Source organism: Cydia strobilella, chromosome 16, assembly GCF_947568885.1.
Source record: "Cydia strobilella chromosome 16, ilCydStro3.1, whole genome shotgun sequence".
Classification (NCBI taxonomy): Eukaryota; Metazoa; Arthropoda; class Insecta; order Lepidoptera; family Tortricidae; genus Cydia; species Cydia strobilella.
The window spans coordinates 10768072-10793271 of NC_086056.1; the positions used below are offsets into that span (position 1 = coordinate 10768072).

The 25200-nt window shown below is 42.2% G+C and overlaps 1 protein-coding gene and 1 long non-coding RNA gene across 2 annotated transcripts in view; one reads left to right on the top strand and one right to left on the bottom strand.

Moving 5' to 3' along the window:
- Window positions 1-25200, bottom strand: part of LOC134748334 (uncharacterized) — a 479651-nt gene that overhangs the window by 173272 nt on the left and 281179 nt on the right. The window lies entirely within an intron of this gene.
- Window positions 1-25200, top strand: part of LOC134748402 (probable ATP-dependent RNA helicase spindle-E) — a 45789-nt gene that overhangs the window by 8164 nt on the left and 12425 nt on the right. The window contains exons 5-21 of the mRNA XM_063683183.1: window positions 837-1129; window positions 2038-2255; window positions 3898-4073; window positions 4458-4621; window positions 4779-4946; window positions 5215-5377; window positions 7381-7508; window positions 8903-9109; window positions 12197-12307; window positions 19460-19578; window positions 20103-20166; window positions 20903-20994; window positions 21263-21386; window positions 22290-22493; window positions 23696-23911; window positions 24098-24223; window positions 24616-24788. Coding sequence (XP_063539253.1) covers window positions 837-1129; window positions 2038-2255; window positions 3898-4073; window positions 4458-4621; window positions 4779-4946; window positions 5215-5377; window positions 7381-7508; window positions 8903-9109; window positions 12197-12307; window positions 19460-19578; window positions 20103-20166; window positions 20903-20994; window positions 21263-21386; window positions 22290-22493; window positions 23696-23911; window positions 24098-24223; window positions 24616-24788 — 2746 coding nt within the window. The remainder of the gene's footprint in view (window positions 1-836; window positions 1130-2037; window positions 2256-3897; window positions 4074-4457; window positions 4622-4778; window positions 4947-5214; window positions 5378-7380; window positions 7509-8902; window positions 9110-12196; window positions 12308-19459; window positions 19579-20102; window positions 20167-20902; window positions 20995-21262; window positions 21387-22289; window positions 22494-23695; window positions 23912-24097; window positions 24224-24615; window positions 24789-25200) is intronic.

The window sequence follows — 25200 nt, forward strand, 5'->3', positions numbered from 1 at the left end:
TTCTCTAGCCGCTTGTTCAGGATTCGCAAGAAGACTTGCTGGCATGTGATATGAGCGAAATGGTGCGGTAATTTTCACATTTTCGCGTAGAACCTTTCTTGTGCAGGGGTACAACTGTGGATTCGGTCCAGTCCTCAGGCCATACGCCTGTTCTCCAGACCTTCTCGCAGATCTTGTGCATGATTTTGCGCCCTTCGACTCCTATACTTTTCAGCATCTGTGCAGTTACGCCATCGCTGCCGCAAGCCTTGAGCTTCAGCATCTGAATAGCTGATTCGACCTCAATCAGAAGAATGTCAGGTTCCTTTTCCACGTAATCCCTTGGAATTGTGCCCTCCTCAATGGTATCACTATACAGCTGCTGACAGTGCTGCCTCCATCTTTCTAGAACTGCACTTTTGTCCATTAGTGTAGCACCTTTTAACTTTTACACCACGTTATAATTTAGAACACTGTTATATATTGACTTAGTCTACCAGTGAACCAGTGATCTTAAACTCGTAAGACCCAATATGCATTACAATGTACACTCTGTTTCAATCTAATTAGAAAGTAGCATTTCATGTTTCTTTGCTTTCTTAAACGAAATTCATACCACTAACAAGGTTAAAAAAAAAAGTAGGAAAATTTTGTATGGTGGACCTACCTTTCAAGGTTAAAATTCAACTGTAAACTTATATTAGTTTGTATTTATCATTAGGCAAGCTGTAACATGCCTTTCATATTATTTATCTGTTAATAAATACATATATGCCCATATATATCACCATCTTACCAAAGAAATGTGAAAGCGCTGATACTTTACTACATTTTTCACATATAAACTTAAATTTCAGTAAATGCCAAAACAATGAATGAATACACCCACATAATACTCGACGAGGTCCACGAGCGTGGTCAGGACATGGACTTTCTCTTACTGGTCGTCAAGAAACTGCTATACACAGTGTCACCAACAGTGAAAGTGATACTGATGTCGGCCACGTTCCAAACGCAGAAGTTTGCTGACTACTTCATGATCCCCACGCCGAGGGGGCAGCACATGGCATCTTGTATACAAGTGAATAAGAAGGATCCAATGTTCTCTGTGAAAACCTTTTACCTGGAGCAGCTGAGTAAATTTGGTTCGGTGAGTAATCTGCAATATTGACAGGGGTTTTCTGTGTATTTGTAGGTTATTATTGAAGTTTTGGGTACATAGCATAAATTAATTTGGTTTCACGACTTTAACTTCAGCTCGTCCTTTGACGTAGGCCTCCTCCATAGCTTGCATTTACCTCCATCTATTCTTCTTATATCATTCGACCATCTCAACTTTTGTGGACCACTCTTTCTTTTATTATATCTAGGACACCACTCTACAAGGTCCTTTGTCCACTTATCCAGGTTTTCTCTCATCATGTGGCCTGTCCAGCGCCACTTTTGTTCTTTTATTATTTTAGTTATTGTTAAAGTTTAAGTACCTAGTTAAACCCTGACAAGATTTTATTTGGCCTTTGCTGTGTTGCGGATATTCAGCGGTACTAATTTATTTTACTGGCAAGGAGACTCTTTGACAACAGACGTTGAAACTCATTGAATCTCATAAGATGAAAAAAAATTAAACGATTTTACCACAACGATTTTACGCAATGATATGCAAACATGCCAAAAAAGATTATCAGATTGTCAAAGATGAAAAAAATATATTTTGAAAACAATAAACATTTACATTAATAAGAGGACGACACCAACATCATTCCAATAAAACATGTTTTGAAATTAGTCATGGATCATGGACATGACCAGTACTGACATTTTATTTGACTGTTTGTATTGACACTACACTATCTCAGGGCCAAATAAAATCTTGTCAGATTTTAATATAAATATCAGTGTGGTAGGCAAAATGTCTGTTTTATAAAACCAAATTTAAATTTATAACTGTAATTTCAATCTGTGATGCCAACTTTTGTTTAATGTCATGTATTGTTACTAGAAAGGCCTGTTAATAAATTAAATCTTTGCAAAATCTGCTAAACATCTTCCCAATTTTAGCTTGTCGAAGCCTGTACGCCCAAAGCCCATGAGCCAAACATAATCACCGAGATGTACCATCTTGTAGTGAAGCTAGTGAACGCATTTGAGCAGATCGACATGACAGAGGACCATATCACCGATCGGTCAGAAGCTGACCTGCCTTCTGTGTTGATATTCCTACCGGGAATAAATGAGATTGAGGAGCAGTATAATGCTTTAACTGACCTGCAATTGAGGTAAGTCCAAAGTAGACAACTTTTACAAAAGACAAATGAAACTGCTTCAGGCAATAATCATTTGAGCTCCAAATAGCAAACCAAAATAAACAAATAATCAAATTAGTCAATTGATTGCGCTAGGTTAGCACAAATCTCATTAAATCTCATTTTCCATATTGATAAAACATAACTTTATGATTTAAAAAAAACCTCTAACGCAGAGAGACAGACACACACACAGCAGTAAAATTTATATCATGATTGCACTCTAAGAACAAATTAAATTATTTTCTTATGAAAATATTTTAATTTGTGTTTTTTTACAAGTAGTCACACTACTATATAAACTATTATAGTACATTTTGATGCTAGTGCGCAAACTATGTCATTACTTCACGAGTACCGAGATATCTCAAGACTCGGGACGAGTGAAGAATGACATTTCCGCACGTGTATCGAACGGCGTTTTTTAATACAGTTGCGAAAAAATAAGAAAAGCAACAAGTAAGGAACGGAATTCGAAACTATTATATTATTAATTCTGTGACATCATTGACATTGACATTATGAAGAAGTGTTTTTCTAGCTTTTATTCGACTAGAATAGATTTTGTTATTATTATTGAACCCACTTCAATGAAAGTTTTTTTTTTCTAATACATGTTCTATAAGACAGAAACAATTGTAAATATTAAAACATTGTACTATTATTACCTAAATATCGTTATTTATGATTATTTGTGTATCGTATATTTATAAAAACAATATCGAATGTTGCATTTGGAAACTTAAAACATTTTTGCAGTAAGAAAATACGCCTCTTCTTTGACAGGCGTTCCGTTCCATTCAGACAACTTATTAAGAACTGTTTTTCAACATTAAAAAATAAACGTGTTATAATACTTATAATGATGAAGAGGTAAGTAATAAAATATGAAATATGCATATTTTACGTATTCTTACATTAACAGTAGGTTTTTATGTTGATTACGACGTTTAAATGAAACTAATATTAACACTCATCAATAAGTAGTCATGAATTGGAACAAGTAAAAATTAAAAAAAAATGGAAAAGTAAAAAGCACTAGTTCGCGAAAACCAACTTTCCGCACGCTAAACAGCCACGAAAAGTAGCACTTTTTGAGCAACTGTATTAAAAAGACTTTAACTTAAGATAATTTAAGATTGCATTCTTGAATGGGTATCTTTATAGTACGCTGTCACCATTGTTTCTGCGATGCTCGTGAAATTAATGAATAAAAACTATCTAAGGACAATTATTAGAAATAGAAATAATTTTATTTGCAGAAAAAGGGTACAATAATTGTCTTAGGTTAAATGTACATTACATACAATCCTTTCACCTTCTTCAGCTGTTTAAACAGCATGCAAATTTACACATTATAAATATTATAATTTAAAAATGTTTAAAATTGGTTATAAAAATTATTTTGATTTGTGAAAAAGTCTCCACGCCTCAACGCCTGCGGACTCGATATTGCGTCGCCAGAAAAGTCCCACGGACGTGATATCGCTTACACGGTTTAGGGGAGGCTTTTTACGTTGTCTATGCCGAGAGGTTAAAGAAAATTCCTAGCTAAAGCTACCGTAAGATAATACTTAGTGACTATTATTAACACGGATAAATTTGTGTTTTGCAGAAAGAAGATATCGCCCGAATGTCCCCGCTACAACTGGTGGGTGCTGCCCCTCCACTCCACCATCACGGCGGACGAGCAAGTCCGAGTGTTCCAGCGCGCGCCGCCCGGCCACCGCAAGATCATCCTCGCCACGAACATCGCCGAGAGCTCCATCACCGTGCCCGACATCAAATATGGTACAGTACAATACAACCATTAATACAAATTACATGAGAACTTTCGAAGCGGCCGAACTGATTTTTACCCTAAGAATGATTAGCCTAAAGCAGCCGCGTAACAGAGAGAAAGCGACTAGCTATCGATTTATTTGTCATTCAACAAACAAATAATTAGTTTGTCGCTGCTAACTTTTCTATAATCTTCGCCGGTTAGACAGCTGAACAGCTGAATAAAGCAATAATTTTGCATACCTTGTCCCGTAAGCTTAGAAAAAATTTAGAACAGCTAATATTTTAGCTACATAACTGAGATGATACTGTTGCGTTGTATTTACTATAGTAATAAATATGCCACTAAAATGTTTTATTTTAAGCACTAATAAAAAAAATACCTTTCTACAGTGATTGACTTCTGCCTGATGAAAATCTTAATAGCGGACTCGGCGACCAACTTCTCCACTCTGAGCCTGAGCTGGGCGTCTAAGAGCAACTGCGAGCAACGTTCTGGCCGCGCGGGGCGTGTGCGTGACGGCCGTGTTTACCGTCTAGTGCCCGCCAAGTTTTTTGTGAGTCATACTCTTTACTATGATGAATTGATGTTACTCTTAGTAAAAAAAAAAACTTTATTGCCACACCTTAGGAAAATAATTACTATTAATTAATTATTATTATGCAGCTACTTCAATTACTGGTTCTAATATTATATGTTTGTTTTGTACACAGGACAAGTTCCAACAAGACAGTCCGCCGGAGATAGTCCGCTGCCCGTTGGAGCGACTGGTGCTGCTGGCGAAGATGCTGGACATGGGCCCGCCCAGCGACGTGCTCGCGCTGGCCATGGACCCACCCGAGATGGCCCACATACAGCGCACCATGCTCGTGCTCAAGGAGGTAGGACAATGGAACGGAAAACCCTGGAAGACCTTGACAAAGAGACAAACCTTGTTCAGTCAAAGTTTTCACCCTTTTTCTAGAAGTTCATTCGTTAGAGATACTGCAAAAACCGCAAAAGAAAACCCGTGCTTTGATTTTGATGTGATTGTGATTTTTTTACCGATCGGCGAACTCGGCAAAAAAGGTTGTTAACCCCTGTAACAAAATTGATTATTAATTTTAAAATTTTATCATTATTTTTAACATTGTTTCATTTAACATCTAGATCGGAGCTTTAAAGAAGACAGTGGACGGGGAGTGGTCATCATCAGACGGCGATCTCACGTACATGGGCCGCATCATGGCGCGCCTGCCTCTCGACGTCAAAGTCTCCAAGATCATCATACTGGGACACATCTTCGGCTGCTTGGATGACAGCATCATTATGGGTGAATTAACTTTTTTCTTTTTCCTGAGGAAAAATGCAGTGAGTTGTTATTGGATGTCAAATAGGAGACACGGTTGTATAGCGGTTTTAAATCTATGTATATACTACTTAGATGTTAACTCTAAAATTGATTGCAAAAAAACATTAAAATACCATTAAAAGACAAGCCCATGGCAATTGCTTTGGACCTAAACAGCAACACTTAACTGCAGGGTTGATAAAAATCATGATTTTTATAAAAAAATCATAATAATCCGATTAATTTGATTTAAATCGAATTTATTTGATTAAAATCAGATTTTTTTTATTTTTTTTTATTTTCTTGCTTTTTTTCATCTAGACATCTTTTTGTTGTATTCACTCTTTTACTAGTCAATTACGAATGACCGGGCGAAAAGCGAAATGCGTCTCGTGTTTTAGTTTCGGGGAATCCTGGAACTGTTTCGGTACCATGCGTCTCGTATTATAGTTTCGGGCTTTCCCCGAAACTGTTACGCTATGACTCGCTTGCACATGTGGGCGTGCCGTAGTGGTCCGGGGAATTCCCTAAACAATTTTGGGCCGATTTGGTTGTAGTAAAAATTTAATGATTTAAATCAATGATTTTTTTGAAAAAACTGCCCCTGCTTAACTGGTCATTAAACTTTGTTCATTTACAATAAGGTCTACGGACTACGAATGACCACAATAAAACTATTCTCCTAAGGCCCTGCCATACAACGAATAACGAATACAGTTGATTTTGGCTTAGGTGAAAATTGAACGAAGCAAAATAAATGCATCACTATTCCAATTGAATACCTATTACTTAAATTTCATCCAACTTAATAAGTACCGCAGGCCGCCTGTTGTTACCTACTCCTACATTTGTATTAAATTTTCTGTGTATTTTTAACTTTATGGTGCACAATAAAGAATATTTAGATAAAACCGAGAGGAAGAGGATATAGACTCCAAACGGTCTTCATTCTTTGTTAATAAGTTCATAAACGGTTATTTTACGGTGTTAATAGTAGATTGTGTCACAAGGGAGCAAAATGACTTATTTACGGCGAGGGCGTACAATTGAATCCTAAACGAAGCGAAGGATTCTATAATAGAATCCTGAGCTTAGTGAGGGATTCAAGTGTTAACGCCCAAGGTGAAAATAATTTTCCTACCATGTGACACATACTGCTTTCACGTCACCTATGAGGAAATTACATACGGACAAAGTGCCAAAAATATGTATACACGACCTTAGTATAGGTACATACTTCTGCCACTTTGTACGTATCGATATTTTCAGACGTGACTGTACTGACAAATTAAAAGTACCTACAGGTCATAATTATGTACCTAATATATTTTCAAAGACAGCAGCAAACACCTAAAATGATACAATGAAAATCAAGTACATTATTTTTGTAGATTTTTCTGGTAACAAATTAGCTCTTACCCCTTTGAACCAAATCTTCGGAAGAACACTTAACTATGAAGACTGATATCACTTAAATTTATTATTATAAAGTTATTGATTTAAACTAAGTATTTACAAATTTATACACAATACAGAACCGCATAATTATGCTTTGTGAAATATTTGCACAAAACTTTTTAAATTGCATAGACAAGTATGGCTGCGTTTAAGGAGACCTAAAATGTCAAAATAAAAATTAAATTATGAAACTAATGTTTTTTTACGTTTCTTTGTAAATATTACGCTAATTAATTAATTTACTTAATTTAAATATGCTATTAATTAATTTAAAATACGCTAATTACATTTATTGTTTACAATTACAACAAAATATTATTTAAGTTAGAAAAATGGTATGCGCGTAATCGATTATAAAGAAATTGTAATCGATTATATGCATACTATTTTCATATGTCTTTGTGTCAATGTTTCATACTGGCAACAAAATGTCCTTGAACAGAAAAGTGACACTTTGATCCCTCCTAGCAGGGAAGAAAAGTTCCCTTTTCGAATAGGTGATGTGAAAAATAGTTTGTTAATTTCAGCTGCCGCATTGTCGGTCAAGAACGTATGTAGCAGCCCGTTCCGCGAGCGCCTGAACGCCTACAACGCCAAACTGACTTGGGCTGATGGCTCCACCAGCGACTGCGTCGCTTACCTACACATATACAAAGTTCGTATACCTTTACCTGTAAAAACTTAGCTTACATAGGTATAAAACAGAACGAAGATTACTGTAAAGTCCCCAGTAAATCCCTCGGGATATTTATATTAGCGGAGCACAAAGAAACACAACCGTTAGGAATCTTCATATATTGCAAGACAAGTCTTAGGTCTACCCGCGCTGTCAAGCGTTTATTAATGTATTTATATCTACCTACACTTCAATTACAATAAGGTGCGTTGGGGTAAGATTGAAAGGGTTTTTCATGAGGGGTAAGAAAAAAAGTCGCCAGCCCGTAATGCTTCGGCATACGAACGATTTCTTGTCTTACCCCTCATGAAAAACCCTTTCGTTCTTAATAATTTTAAGGACCGAAAGTATTTTTTGTTGCGTTTTTATTCTTCCAGCACGTTATAGGAACCGTGCGCGTTGGGAGGTCTGCTATCTTGTGAACCGAATCGAAAACTTGACGCTTAAGAACACATGGTTGGTTCTGACAGTTTACGCACGCTCCCTTACACAAAACACAAATCAAAACATTTGATAAAATATGTAATTTGATTTGTTCCCAAAGTTGTGTTGACATTTAGACTTCGAGCAAGTAGACAGGGGGCTCTCGTACTGGCTGCTCGAATAGAATAGAAAAGAAGAATAGAAGTCATTTATTGTTTACCGTGTACAATTATTTGTTAACATGCTAATGGCTATTGTTTAAGCACGCTCTCAACGCTGTGTAAGAACTTAATTAAAGCCTGTAACGTAGAATTACAGAGGATTCCAAACAAGGCCTCTTGTACACATACGTTTTTTTGCCGTAATAATCCACGGTTTTTAAACCACACGGTCTCCAATGTTGTATGGGCTACTATGGAGGTTTGTATAGTTTGAATTTTCCCAAATGATTTTTACGCCAAGGCCTAATCTGTTCAACATAGGCCATTGTTTCTTTTCTGTGAGCGCGTGACCATTGTGTTTGAGCGCGTGGCCATTGTGCCTGAGCGCGTGCCACGCGCGGAGACAATGGCCACACCCTCGCGTAAAAGAACTATAGCTTTTGTTTAACAGATTAGGGTCTTTAGCGTAAAAATTATTTGAGAAGATTCAAACTATACAAGGCCACGGTTTTAACACGGCGCGGCGTACCGCGGCGTCCCCCCGGCGCAGCGCGCGTACGCACGGCGTAATGTTCACACGCAGTCACTACGAGCTTGTTGACGGCGCCGGATGTCTTCACGTTTCAGTCCTTCACAACTGAGTAGTACCTACGTTGTGACGTCCGTTGTTTTTCCGCGTCGTGTACAAGCTCGGCACGGTTTGACAGCGGCGCCGCTAACACGCCGTACCGTGGTCAAACCGTGCCGTGGCCAAGAGGCCTTAAGTTTTCTATATGTTTTTTTCTATAGGTGTGGGACAGATTCCGGCAACAGCAGTTCTTCAAGCAGAAAGGTAACAGCGAAGCGGTCTGGGCGCGGAAATTCTACGTGCAACTGCGGGCGCTGCGGGAGCTCAGCGACATGGTGCGCGAGCTGCGCCTCCGGCTCAGCCGCGAGGGCATCGAGGCGCCCAAGGGCTCGCCCTGGGCACGCAACCATCTCGCCTTCGTGCACAAGGTAACTGTTGCGAGCTGCGCCACCGGCTCAGCCGCGAGGGCATCGAGGCGCCCAAGGGCTCGCCCTGGGCACGCAACCATCTCGCCTTCGTGCACAAGGTAACTGTTGCGAGCTGCGCCACCGGCTCAGCCGCGAGGGCATCGAGGCGCCCAAGGGCTCGCCCTGGGCACGCAACCATCTCGCCTTCGTGCACAAGGTAACTGTTGCGAGCTGCGCCACCGGCTCAGCCGCGAGGGCATCGAGGCGCCCAAGGGCTCGCCCTGGGCACGCAACCATCTCGCCTTCGTGCACAAGGTAACTGTTGCGAGCTGCGCCACCGGCTCAGCCGCGAGGGCATCGAGGCGCCCAAGGGCTCGCCCTGGGCACGCAACCATCTCGCCTTCGTGCACAAGGTAACTGTTGCGAGCTGCGCCACCGGCTCAGCCGCGAGGGCATCGAGGCGCCCAAGGGCTCGCCCTGGGCACGCAACAATCTCGCCTTCGTGCACAAGGTAACTGTTGCGAGCTGCGCCACCGGCTCAGCCGCGAGGGCATCGAGGCGCCCAAGGGCTCGCCCTGGGCACGCAACCATCTCGCCTTCGTGCACAAGGTAACTGTTGCGAGCTGCGCCACCGGCTCAGCCGCGAGGGCATCGAGGCGCCCAAGGGCTCGCCCTGGGCACGCAACCATCTCGCCTTCGTGCACAAGGTAACTGTTGCGAGCTGCGCCACCGGCTCAGCCGCGAGGGCATCGAGGCGCCCAAGGGCTCGCCCTGGGCACGCAACCATCTCGCCTTCGTGCACAAGGTAACTGTTGCGAGCTGCGCCACCGGCTCAGCCGCGAGGGCATCGAGGCGCCCAAGGGCTCGCCCTGGGCACGCAACCATCTCGCCTTCGTGCACAAGGTAACTGTTGCGAGCTGCGCCACCGGCTCAGCCGCGAGGGCATCGAGGCGCCCAAGGGCTCGCCCTGGGCACGCAACCATCTCGCCTTCGTGCACAAGGTAACTGTTGCGAGCTGCGCCACCGGCTCAGCCGCGAGGGCATCGAGGCGCCCAAGGGCTCGCCCTGGGCACGCAACCATCTCGCCTTCGTGCACAAGGTAACTGTTGCGAGCTGCGCCACCGGCTCAGCCGCGAGGGCATCGAGGCGCCCAAGGGCTCGCCCTGGCCACGCAACCATCTCGCCTTCGTGCACAAGGTAACTGTTGCGAGCTGCGCCACCGGCTCAGCCGCGAGGGCATCGAGGCGCCCAAGGGCTCGCCCTGGGCACGCAACCATCTCGCCTTCGTGCACAAGGTAACTGTTGCGAGCTGCGCCACCGGCTCAGCCGCGAGGGCATCGAGGCGCCCAAGGGCTCGCCCTGGGCACGCAACCATCTCGCCTTCGTGCACAAGGTAACTGTTGCGAGCTGCGCCACCGGCTCAGCCGCGAGGGCATCGAGGCGCCCAAGGGCTCGCCCTGGGCACGCAACAATCTCGCCTTCGTGCACAAGGTAACTGTTGCGAGCTGCGCCACCGGCTCAGCCGCGAGGGCATCGAGGCGCCCAAGGGCTCGCCCTGGGCACGCAACCATCTCGCCTTCGTGCACAAGGTAACTGTTGCGAGCTGCGCCACCGGCTCAGCCGCGAGGGCATTGAGGCGCCCAAGGGCTCGCCCTGGGCACGCAACCATCTCGCCTTCGTGCACAAGGTAACTGTTGCGAGCTGCGCCACCGGCTCAGCCGCGAGGGCATCGAGGCGCCCAAGGGCTCGCCCTGGGCACGCAACCATCTCGCCTTCGTGCACAAGGTAACTGTTGCGAGCTGCGCCACCGGCTCAGCCGCGAGGGCATCGAGGCGCCCAATGGCTCGCCCTGGGCACGCAACCATCTCGCCTTCGTGCACAAGGTAACTGTTGCGAGCTGCGCCACCGGCTCAGCCGCGAGGGCATCGAGGCGCCCAAGGGCTCGCCCTGGGCACGCAACCATCTCGCCTTCGTGCACAAGGTAACTGTTGCGAGCTGCGCCACCGGCTCAGCCGCGAGGGCATCGAGGCGCCCAAGGGCTCGCCCTGGGCACGCAACCATCTCGCCTTCGTGCACAAGGTAACTGTTGCGAGCTGCGCCACCGGCTCAGCCGCGAGGGCATCGAGGCGCCCAAGGGCTCGCCCTGGCCACGCAACCATCTCGCCTTCGTGCACAAGGTAACTGTTGCGAGCTGCGCCACCGGCTCAGCCGCGAGGGCATCGAGGCGCCCAAGGGCTCGCCCTGGGCACGCAACCATCTCGCCTTCGTGCACAAGGTAACTGTTGCGAGCTGCGCCACCGGCTCAGCCGCGAGGGCATCGAGGCGCCCAAGGGCTCGCCCTGGGCACGCAACCATCTCGCCTTCGTGCACAAGGTAACTGTTGCGAGCTGCGCCTCCGGCTCAGCCGCGAGGGCATCGAGGCGCCCAAGGGCTCGCCCTGGGCACGCAACCATCTCGCCTTCGTGCACAAGGTAACTGTTGCGAGCTGCGCCACCGGCTCAGCCGCGAGGGCATCGAGGCGCCCAAGGGCTCGCCCTGGGCACGCAACCATCTCGCCTTCGTGCACAAGGTAACTGTTGCGAGCTGCGCCAACGGCTCAGCCGCGAGGGCATCGAGGCGCCCAAGGGCTCGCCCTGGGCACGCAACCATCTCGCCTTCGTGCACAAGGTAACTGTTATTAGGGTTCCGTACCCAAGTGGTAAAAAAGGAACCCTATAACTAAGAATCCGCTGTCCGTCCGTCCGCCTGTCTGTCTGTCCGTCTGTCACCAGGCTGTATGTATCTCATGAACCATGATAGCTAGACAGTTGAAATTTTCACAGATGATGTATTTCTGTTGCCGCTATAACAACAAATACTAAAAACAGAATTAAATAAATATGCAAGTGGGGCAACCATAAAACAAACGTGATATTTTTGCCGTTTTTTGCGTAATGGTACGGAACCCTACGTTCGCGAGTCCGACTCGCACTTGGCCGGTTTTTTTAACAAACGTAACTTGGAGCGATCACTAGAGTACATGGGAAAGCATCGATAGTTTAGTTTATCGATATAGGAACTCCCTACAAACAATCCGATATTTGCTAATAACGCTGTTTTTGTTCACAGGTGATACTCGCGGGCGCATTCTACCCGCAGTACTTCGTGCACGGCTCGCAGAACGAGACGCGTGAGCGGGATGCACTGCGTGAACTAAACGGACTTGATCCGCGCACCACAGTAAGTACTAACTATAGATGAAAATAATAATAATAGACATTTATTTGTGACGATCACAAAACATGTACGAATATGTACTTGTACAGGTCGTTTCACGAACAAAAAGAGGAGCAAAATCTCTATGTATGAAAAGTGTCCATCAAAAACAGTAAATAGGCGGCGCCACCATAACCATACACTGAAATGAAATATCATAGACCTAGTATTTTATATAGATGTGCGCCCGTACGCCCATGAGGGACAGAAAATGCGCAATACGATAAAGTTAAAAACACGTTTTAACATACCAAAAACAACCTACGTAATTTGGTTGGGTTATTTGTTACCCCTCCCCCATTTCATCTCTACATTATTATACCTCTATGGTTCATATCATATCCCAGAGCCTACCTAGCGCCACCGGAGAGATTAGGAACTATTGTTTAAAGCTGAAAGCTCTTGCAACAGTTCTGCCATAAGAGATTGTCGTCCTTTCTATACCGTCCATAGCTGGCACGAATGAAATGAACATCCATAGAAATGAACTAATCTTTCATTGTATGAGTGACCCATGTATCGGAATACAGTCAAGCCGCCATTTTATTGGTCAACTGTTATACACACATAGATATTTTCATTCGCTCGTTGGTTCCATTCGTGCCAGTTCTTGTGAATTGACCTGTACAAACAAGAATAACAGAAAGGAACGGAACATTGAATGTGCATCACAGAATGGACTCACTCCGCATGTAGCAGCAACTAAATGTCGTTACTTTCCTACTATACCCTGATAGAACTTACTCTATGTCACTCTAGAGGTAGTTAAATAGAATTACTATTAAATACATTTTCCAATTTGATTGTATTTAAAATAAATTATTTTACATCATGCATGAAATAAAGCACCACAAGATTATTAAGGAAACGTAGAATGCGGTTATTTTTAAAACACAATTTCTATTTTAAAACTTGTATAAAACTACAAAGAGTAGGTAATTTGATTGTGACGTCACATGCTAGTGTTTCATATAAGAAGAATATGTAGACACACTGGCACCGTCCCACCTCCAACGGACTAATGTAAAAGCGGGCGGAGCGGCGGAAAGCGCCGAAATTTTAAAACGTAATAAATATAAGAGCCTCGGTAGAGAGTATCATTTCGTTCCATTTGGAGTTGAAACTCTAGGTCCATGGGGTCCCAGCGCGCATAAGTTGTTTGCAGAAATCGCGAAGCGTCTGGTTGACGTAACTGGTGACCGAAGAGCTGGCGGCTTTCTCGCACAACGTATCAGCATTGCGATACAGCGGGGAAATGCCGCCAGCATCCTTGGTACAATGCCTCAAGGGCCTATTTTAGATTTAAGCTAGTTATTAATTTCGTTTACGTAGTACCACTGTATATATCTTGTTTTATTATTATGTAATATAAAAAAAAAAAAAAAAAAAAAAAAAAGAAGAATAAGAATAAGAAGAATAAGAATATATTTATTTAAAAGAAAAAACCTTAATAATATTCGACAATATCCAGTGGCCCCACACTAGGCAATGCCTGTCACGTGGTAGCCGGGTTCGCATTAAACAACCAAAGGTTAAGTAAAAAACTAGGTGACATTAGTAGAAGTAATAATTAAAGAATTTAAAGTAATTTAAAGAAAGAAAATTAAAGAAAAACTTTGTCTCTGTGTGTGTGTGTGTGTGTGTGTGTGTGTGTGTGTGTGTGTGTGTGTGTGTGTGTGTGTGTGTGTGTGTGTGTGTGTGTGTATGTGTGTGTGTGTGTGTGTGTGTATGTGTGTGAGTGTGTGTTGGGTTGCGCATGTATTAAGGCTACAGAGATTGTTAGCATACGTAAGTGATTAGGTGACGACCTTCAGCAGCATTTCAGTTTGACTGTAGTTAAGACCTTTCAACCAGTTCTTAATTACGAATTTTGCTTCAAGAGGGGACTTTTTAGATATGTTGCAGGCCTTTACTACTGTATTGTAAATATAAGGATGCAGGGAGTTAGGCAAACGCCTCGCGAATGCGGATTTTGTGATGGGAGTAGGAACTTTGAAGATTCGATTACGGATTAGGGTAAGATATTCTTCGGAATTTATAGTTTTTCGATGCACGTGAGTTGCAACTCGTAGGATCAATAATTGTCTCACACTAAGAACATCCGCGTCTTTATATAAATTCCATTGTAGCATAATAGTTTTGATTGTTCGAAAAAAGAAACTGATTTGACTAGTATTCAAATACCCTATACCGCAAAATAAGCTGAGTGAAACAACAATTTCTTGTTGTTATTATATCCCGTCACAGGAGATACCAGGAGCAAATTGTGTTAGAAGAAATAGTGTAACATATTCTACTATGTTCCTACATGCACCCATAGGCCCATAAGGGAAAGTGCTTAAGAGCCAACAGGAGTGGTCATTTCTCCATACAAACGTACTCGACTGTTTCCTCCGTGGTTTTTGAAGCTAGAGCAATGATTTTTTCAACACAGATTAATATTGTCAATATCTGTGTCGGTGTGTTTTGCTTTTTTTGATATTTTTGATTTTTAAGGCGCTAGAGCCCTTCACACATGGCCAAAAATGGCCTCACTGACTATGCCGCAATGAGAGGCGTGGTATTCAAAACTGGTATCAATTAGCCAAAAAATCAAAACAGTCCGACACAGACAATTTCATAATCATTTAGATTTCCAAATTTGGTTACGATTGGTTAAGTTTTGGAGGAGGAAACAGTCGAGTACAAAACCTCGATTTTTGAGATTTTTACGCAGGATTTTTCGCCTAAGCTGCAGTTGTTCTTATCGCACTAATTTTAGGGGCGGGGTCAAGTTTCTAAATACGTACACAGACAGAAAAGTGATGGGCAATAGTCGACATTAAATGTCGATAATCTAGTGATGTGATAAGATCGATAAACCTTTTCAAAGTCGCGATTTGCCTATTAGTAGGCGAAGTAAGTAAAGTGAGTATGCACTTTGGCCTCAGGGGATATCGTTTAACACTATTTATTATTCCTTGGTTCATACAAAGCTGAGCTGACGCACTAGCTACGAGATTAAGTCCTGGTAACCCGCGAAAAAGGGAGGGGAAAAGTCGGCTTCTGCGGTCCAGTTTGCCTCTATTTCTACATATCTGTTGCTATGAGATCAAATTTGGTATAATTATTGTGTAAATTAGGGACGAATAATTTATTTTAGAAATAATAGTTTCACATTTTCATACACAAATCTGAATATATGAACGAAACATTAAAATCATATATAATTTTTGGTCACTGATTTGCTCTTTAGAAGCAAATTGTGGTGATTTGCACTAAAAATTAATTACACAATTTAGTCCATTTATTCGTTATTTAGAAAAGTATCAGTTCTAAGTACGTATTCATACATTTGATTGTAAAAAGAATTAGTAATACTTTGGTTAAAATATTGTTTTATATTTTACAATTTTCACTATTATTCTAAAATTTATTTTAAATAAAGTATTACTTTTATTAAATCGTTTATGACGTGATCTTATTAAGTATGTATATGAAAAGGGCTTCACGAGGCGAAATACTTTTTACGCCAATTATTATTATTTTTTATTTACAACAAAGACGAAAGTTCGAGAAAAATGTGGTTACTTAATAATTGCCTAACTTGTTGAAAAAATAACTTTACATACTATCAACTTATAACCGTAGTATATTCCATGATATGTTTTAAATGCACCATATTTTTTTCTAATTTTTAAAAGAATATTTAATACCTTTAAAATAATATCTGTCTGTCTGTCTGACTGTCTGTCAATCTATCTGTCAGTCTGTCACGAGGCTGTATCTCATGAACCGTGATAGCTAGACAGTTGCAATTTTTACAGATGATGTATTTCTGTTGCCGCTATAACAAGAAATACTAAAAACAGAATAAAATAAATATTTAAGTGGGGCTCCCCAAACAACAAACGTGATTTTTTGCTGTTTTTTGCGTAATGGTACGTTTGCGTTTTTTGTTAATAGCTTTTGAACTTTTTTTATGTGGGAATGCTTCGAATACATTTTTCTAGACATCATTCCGAATCTAATGAGGTATCATACGTATTTTTAGGAGTTAGTATCTCTATTAGTGGCAGCCGTACAAGCCCAATTTCAAAGAAAAACCGCAAATGGATGTACAAGTTAGCCGTTTGGCACACGCATACTGAGGTCAAAACAAAATTTTTGACCCGCAGTTCCTAAAAAAATCCCTTAGGAAGGGTGTGCTACAACATTTTTTTTTGTATGGAAAAAAACATTTTTTATTTCAAAAACCTATCGTGTGTGGTATCATACGAAAGGGCTTTTTGAGGCGATTCTAGAAGTATACCAAATCATTACATTTTAGCCATTTTTTTTGTAAATTAAAACAAATAGAATTTTCAAAACATACCAAGTTTGGGGTCAAGTTAAAGGGTTAAAGAGGTATTTCCCGTTGGATATATGGATATTACGTATCCTTGTATGATTAATATGTACCGTATCTGCAGTACAGTTCCATAAGTCTCGTAAAATAGGTATTGAAGTAGAACGGCCGGTCCGGGCCGTAGCAACTACGCTCGCATTCCATTGCTAATTGTTCTGTTTATAAGTTATTGATATACCCGACAAAAAAAAAACAAAAAAAGTGTTTTTTGTTTAATTTAGTTTAATTTGTATACTTTTAGTTTAAGTCATATATTTGTTATAGGTTAAGTGTGCGCTCACCGATAAAATGTATTTTGCGTGAAAAAACAATTAATTCTCGTGTAAGTGAATATTATGTATTCTTATGAGAAAATAAAGATTTTTAAACCTGTGTCACTTTGTATTTAAAAAAAAACTAAACTTTTTTTGGGTTAGATATGAGGAAATCACGTATCATTTTTGGTATATTGTACAAAAAAAAATCAGCCATATCGTATCTGGAGGAGCCCAAACTTGGTATGTTTTGAAAATTCTTTTTGTTTCAATTTAAGAAAAATGGCTAAAATGTAATGATGTGATATATTTTCAGAATCGCTTCAAAAAGCCCTTTCGTATGATAGATAAGAGAAGAATACGATAGGTTTAAAAAAAAAAGTTTTTTTATACAAAAAAAAAAGATTTTTTATACAAAAAAAAGTTTCAGCACTCCCCTCCCAAGGGATTTTTTTTTAGGAACTGCGGGTCGATAATTTTGTTTTGACCTCTAGTATACGTGTACCAAACGGCTAACCTGTACATCGATTTGCGGTTTTTTAATGCGAACAGCTTACACTATATTTTTAACCACCTTGAACGTTTTGTAGACTAGACTATTGTCCCAAATTGGGGTTTCTTATTCATTCCGACCAGGATTAGGAGCTCTTCAAACATACCTATTTTAATCAAAATCTGACTCATAAATAAAAAACGGACCATTAATAAAACTGTATAATTACATCAACGTAAGAAATATCTCATGTCACATGTTTCTTTGTTATGATAATTTTATCTAACCTGAGGCTTTCTTTTTTTCTAATCAACGAAGCCGGAGAGCGACAAATTTGTTTTTCATCACACTTGCTCGAAAAGATCTTATTTCATGCAGGTGTACTGAAGGGAAAACAAAAGGCCTATATTGTTCCCGCGGGAGTTATAGCTTTCTTTTTTTAATTAGATATGTCACTAATTCATACGAAGTACTAACCAAGTAAGTTATAAGTAAAATACTTTGTTTAAAGTATAAGGGTGTGTAAGGGAGTTTTACTTCTAAAATACTGACAATTATAATTTAATATTGTCTTCGGTTACCGCGATAGTTACTCATGAAATAAAACTATGAAAACGGATTATATCGCGTATATTGAATTTATAATACATCCCGACGTTTCGAACTCTTTACAGCGTTCGTGGTCAACGGGTGACACCCCCGGGATAAATTCAATATACGCGATATAATCCGTTTTCATAGTTTTATTTCATGAATTATAATTTAGTATTTTTGTTTATAATATTTAATTGGATTAATTTAATAGCCGTTTAAAATATTTTTACACAAAATTTTCAATCGTGGCTGAATGCCGAAGGTCTGTGCCTTAGATGCCTAACCTGTCAAGAAATGACAATATGGCGGACGAATATTTGAAATGTCACCGTATTTTATAATTATTTCCCTGAAAATTTAGTTTTTCATCACAAGTGTAACGAAAACCATTGTGTGTAACTCCGGGGGTAAGAATATTGTAAACTCCTCCTTTACAAAATCTCACTTACCCCCCTCGTTGCACAATGTAGGTACTAATAGCACAGCGTGTCGAAAGTTGATACTTTCCGCACGGAAACGAGAAAAGAAATGATTGTTTTTTTACTCTCCTGTAAAAGTCAAAATGTTATTTGGATTGCAGGTTGTAGAAGGATATTGAATTCAGCTACCTAAAATCAAGAAGTTAAATCACAATAACAGGAAATAAGTAAACGCTCAGTGGTGGTAGCGAGCTAAGCTAACAGAAAAAGTTTGTAAGAACTAGCTATAGCCTATGATATGCCTATATAGCGGGCCGCGACCGCGACGCGACTTGCAGGCATAAGGTCCGTGAGCGCAAATGACGTGCGCGTCTGTGTGCGTGCACCACACACACGGGGATATGGCGGCGCCGCCCCCGTCAGCGCGACGGAGATAATCAGTTTGAAATCTCAAAATTGAGAATTCGCTCAGCTCCTGTTGGCTCTTAAGGGTTCAAAGAGTGACCCAGAACTTAAGCATGGCAACGAATTAAGAAAAAGCCGATCCACCCAGTACTATCTTCCTTTGAGAATGGTTAGGCGGCTAACACAGACTACACAGACACCGCATTATAAAGCGTTTACAATGAGCTTGAGCTCACCATACATAGGTGCCATTTTACTTTGTGAAATGCTAAGATTCGAGCAGAACATATGAGTGGTATTCTACACCATATTATACTATAACAACCCAGGTACACCCCTAAAGCTTAATTTATGTAAATATTTTTAATTTACACGAATACTGGTCGTAATCGTGGGCACAACTTGAATAAGGGGTCGCACTCCCACACTAAAGTACGAGAGCGCTTATGTGCGGTAACTTCGATTGTCTTATGTGGTCAGTCGAGTAGTAGAGGTGGTCTGTGACTTCTGCGAGGGCTAAATATGCTAGGAATCGACACAAGTATCAGTAGATTGTTTCCGCAGGTGTACTTGAAGAATTTCCCCGACCGTCAGCCGGGGAACATCTACGCCGCGGCCATCAGGAACAAGGTGCACGAGCTCATCAAGGAAGAACCACGAGTCACCTTCGACAACAACAGCAGGTAACAAAAACCGGCCAAGTGCGAGTCGGACTAGCGCACGAAGGGTTCCGTACCATTACACAAAAAACGGCAAAAAAATCACGTTTGTTGTATGGGAGCCCCACTTAAATATTTGCTTTATTCTGTTTTTAGTATTTGTTGTTATAGCGGCAACTGAAATACATCATCTGTGAAAATTTCAACTGTCTAGCTATCACGGTTCATGAGATACGGACGGACAGACAGACAGACAGACAGACAGCGAAGTCTTAGTAATAGGATCCCGTTTTTACCCTTTGGGTACGGAACCCTAAAAACTGACTATCAGGCCCGCTACATCTGCGACTACCGTCACAGAGTTGACAGAAGCACAGGGCGGACACGCTATACATCAAAAATCACTTGCGTTTCTATGTGTGAACGGCACGTCTGTACACGCGGCATGCGTCATTGTGTGGTATAGTGTTCTTTACTTTACCCATTTCAACATTAACTATATTTTGACCAACATACCTTACAAGTCGCAAAATCATCCTTTTTTCCAGGAAAGTTTTCCTGACCTTCCCGACTAGTGAAGAAACCTGTAGCCGCAGCAAAACTGAAGATGGAGTAAGTATATATTAAACTATTTATTTTACAAAGGAAATGACACTTTTTACAATCTTTTTATTAACTTGCAATGTACCTATGTATGTATGTATGTACGGGACAAATCTTGCAAGTTAAATTTGACCCACATCCCGACTTCCAATGATGCTGAAAATCTGCATACATGTGTAACTCAGGTGACAATGCATTATTATGGTACCATCGAGCTGATCTGATGATGGATACAGGAGGTGGCCATGGGAACTCTGTGATAAACCAACGAAACCTAATTATTGTGTTTGGGTGTGTTAGAATTGTCTCGACGAGTATAAGTTACATGTGGAAAGAAAAGTACAATCAGCGATAAAAGCTTGTACCAAAAATGAAATTTTTGCCATACGTATTATATAATTAACTTGCAATGTATGCTTGTTTGGGTCAATTCTTGCAAGGTAAATTAGACCCACTTCCCATTATTAGATTGAGCAAAAATTGCACATACGTGTGTGAATTGGGTAACAAGTAACAATGCAATATTATGGTATCATCGAGCTGACCTGATGATGGATACAGGAGGTGGCCATAGGAACTCTGTCATAAAACAACGCAACGTAAGTGTGTTTGGGTTTGTTAGAATTGGCTCGGCGAGTGTTAATTGCCTGCTGAAAAAAAAGAACCTGCCTGTTGTATCAATAATGAAAATTTTAGACAAAAACTTATCTCTACTGGAATACGAACTGATATGTGTATTTATTAGGACCCAACGATCCCAGGCCAAATATTGCTGGCAGTGTACAAGGCCGTGAAGGGGAGACAACTGAAGATGGACATCAGGATACCTCTGTTACCGTAAGATCGTTTGTATTTAATCTTTCAACGTTTTAGTGTTGTGTTATCGTAGACTTAACAAAGACAATTCTCTCTGTTACCCATGTGTATCAGTGTTAAACCAATATATAAACCAATATTTGTTTATCTTGCTTTTTTAAAAAGTTCAGTGAAATTTTTCAAAATGGGTGATTGTATGTAATGAGAACCTCACCGGCTGTAGCAGCCAGTGCCTCTGTTTCCGTGTTTGATGTCACATAACAAATCCCTCTGTATATTTTCCTCGTAGGTTGGAGGAAGCGAAGGCTCTCGCCGAGGAGATGACCCAGAGCCGATCCGCCATACCCACAGAGCTGCAAGTGCCGAGGCTGCCCAGCATCGAGGAGACATATTTTCCCCTCAAAGTGACCCAGGTAACAACAGAACACTACCCCTAGTGGTCTTGGTTGTCAGACCTATAGTGTTTTGCAAACTCCGAGGCGCGGAGGGAGCGTATTAAATTATACTGTTATTTTTTATAGCCTAGACGATAGTATATAAACAAACGCCTTTCGGATAGTACCATAGATATCGGATCTATGGTCCATTGCAATCCAACTGATTCACTTTACTTGTATAAGGATTCACTGTTTTGACAGATGGGACAATTGCATGTCCCATGCCGTCACCTTTTATCGTCACCAAAGAAATTAATAATTGTTAAGGTGTTAAGGCTGGTAATTGGTTAGGTAGAGGCACTTCACTATTTTGGTTGCTCCAATTGTGGCATTCTATACTATTAGGGAACTAATAATTAATCAAATCGGTAAAATCAAACTTTTTTTCTTTTGTATATGATAATTTCAAATGACATACTACGTCTTACTGCGTCTTCCAAAAACTTATACTAGTACCGTTTTTATTAGGGTTCCGTACCGAAAGGGTAAAAACGGGACCCTATTACTAAGACTCCGCTGTCCGTCCGTCCGTCTGTCACCAGGCTGTATCTCATGAACCGTGATAACTAGGCAGTTGAAATTTTCACATGATGTATTTCTGTTGCCGCTATAACAACAAATACTAAAAACAGAATAAAAATAATATTTTTGCCGTTTTTTACGTAATGGTACGGAACCCTTCGTACGCGAGTCCGACTCACACTTGGCCGGTTTTTAAACTAATGGGAAGATGGAAAAAATCACCACTTTGATCGAGCTTCGAGCGATTTAATTTCTAACCAACTAGGAGGCCATCTAACTTATAGAAGCTACCCTCTATCTACCCAGTATTATCCATTTTTTCTTTTGATTATTATTAATTTACTTTCGCGTGCACAGGTCACAAGCGTGGGCAAGTTCTGGGTGCAATACGACGAAGAGACCGCAATGAGCGAGCTGAACGAGATCCAAGCAACACTCAACTGCAGCCAGCTCCTGAGTTACACCGACCCCGTGTCTCCAGGGGACCTGGTAGCCGCCCCGTATACTGACCAACGCGTGTATAGAGCACGGGTGCAGAAGGTGCTCAAGGATATGGTTGAGGTGTGTCATTTTTATTGTAATATCACCCTCTTAGGTCACAAGACAGAGAGTAAGCTGAACCAGATCCAAGCAACATTCAACTGGGGCAAGCTCCTGAGTAACACCGACCCCGTGTCCCCAGGGGACCTGGTCTACAGGGCTAGGGTGCAGAAGGTTCTCAAAGACATGGTCGAGGCGTGTTATCTTTATTACAATATCACCCTCACGGGTCACAAGCGTAAGCAACCAAGAGACCGCAGAAAGCGAGCTGAACCAGATCGAGTATCGAACCAACGCTCAACCGCGGCAAGCTGCTGAGCCGAGTTACATTGACCGTATACCAACCAGCACATATGCAGGGCTGAAGGTTCTTAAAAACATGGTCGAGGTTGGTCAACTTTATTATTATGAATATAAACATAATATTGTCTTCGGTTAATACCGCGATAGGAATTCATGAAATATAATTATGGACACGGTTTAAATCGCGTATAATGAATTTAAAATACAACCCGACGTTTCGAACCCTTTACAGCGTTGGTGGTCAACGGGTGGCTCGTCACCCGTCACCCATATATATATGTTTACCCATACCACACATAGTTTTATTTCTTGAATATTTTAACCTATTAAAGTTCCTAAGAATATATTCTCAGTTCATCGGGATCTTTGTTTTGTACTTAAGTGTATATTTTACACTTCGTCACATTTAAGCTTACTGTATAACTCACGTATTTTTAGACACTCATGCAACATGTTTCGGAGAGCTTTGGTCTATTACACATTGTCACATTGTCTTAGGCTATGAATCTGATGAAGTAATTCTGGAGAAATCAAAGGAACTTTTATACTTTTATAGGCACAACTATAGTGATTTGAGTATTTTTTATAGTAACTAACATTTTCTCTCGCAAAGCGATATTTTCAGATGTAGACCATAAAATTATGGTATACTGTTTTGTGCAGCCGGTTCTTTTTTAGGGTTCCGTACCCACAGGGTAAAAACGGGTTCCTATTACTAAGAATCCGCTGTCCGTCTGTCAGTCTGTCACCAGGCTGTATCTCATGAACCGTGATAGCTAGACAGTTGAAATTTTCACAGATGATGTATTTCTGTTGTCGCTATAACAACAAATACTAAAAAGTGCGGAACCCTCGGTGCGCGAGTCCGACTCGCACTTGGCCGGTTTTTATTGATTAAAAGGAATTTATTTCCCTATCAGATCGCATACATCGACTTCGGGACCTTCGGCCGCATCGCCATCTTGAGCCTGCGCGAGCTGCCACCGGGCGTGTGCCTAAGCACCCCGCCGCTGGCCATGCCGTGCCGGCTGGCCGAGCTGGCGCCGGCCCCGCTGCTGGACTCGCACGCGCATTGGTCCGTCCCCGCCGAGAAGATGTTCCAGCGGTTCGTGCGCCAGCCGCGCCTCATGGGCAAGGTGAGGTGTTCCACCAGGCCTGTGTACTACCCCGCCGCATCAGTGTGAAAACCGCCTTCATTTTTAGGATTAGAACATACTGTTTATTTATGTGTTTTTGACCCTGTATTTTAGTCAGTTCTTCTTTAATACTTTCATTTTTTTTATTACGTACCTGTAGGAACTTACACAACATTTTTTTAACAGATATACTCGGTGGCGCACGGAGTGGTGTCGATCGAGCTGCTGGCCAAAGGCGGCAACGAGAGCCTGAACAAGGACCTCGTCAACGCCAAGCTCGCCATCACCTGCGAGGAGAGCTACGATTCCAAGGTCAGTTGAGAAACAACTACAGAAGGGTTAAATTTTTGTCGACAGATACGCACGGAGTCATGTCGGTCTACTTGCTGACCAAAGGCGGCAACGACAGCCTCAACAATGAGCTCGTCCACACCATGCTCGCCATTCCCTGCGGGGGGAGCTACAAATTCAAAGTCAGTTGAGGAAAGAAGACAAAACTGAACCGACAAATTTAAGGCGACATTGCAAAAGCATCTAAACAAGGCTGCAGTACGAAGGCCGTCGCGCCTAGAATAATCGAAAAAAAAAATTCTGCGTGATGTTAAATTGAGCCATCTGAACCTACCTAATTCTGCACATTCTAAATCTTATTATTACCTATGTAACTGTTAGAAATAGTATCAAAAACCTATTTTTATGTACAGCTGAACTACGACCTGCGGCAGTCGGCGTGCGCGCTCAACTCCGAGCTCAACACGGCGCAAATCCGCGCTTACGACCGCGAGCAAAGAGAAAACGCCTTCCGCGAGCTGCGCGAGGTGGACTCGCTCGACGCCCGGCGCTGCTACACCGACTGCTGCCTCAAGGGGCCCTTCAGGTACATGTTTACTACGAGCTGAAGGCGCAGGTCCGGGAGCAGATGGACTCGCCTGCCGCGAGCTGCGCGAGGTGGACTCGCTCGACGCCCGGCGCTGCTACACCGACTGCTGCCTCAAGGGGCCCTTCAGGTACATGTTTACTACGAGCTGAAGGCGCAGGTCCGGGAGCAGATGGACTCGCCTGCCGCGAGCTGCGCGAGGTGGACTCGCTCGACGCCCGGCGCTGCTACACCGACTGCTGCCTCAAGGGGCCCTTCAGGTACATGTTTACTACGAGCTGAAGGCGCAGGTCCGGGAGCAGATGGACTCGCCTGCCGCGAGCTGCGCGAGGTGGACTCGCTCGACGCCCGGCGCTGCTACACCGACTGCTGCCTCAAGGGGCCCTTCAGGTACATGTTTACTACGAGCTGA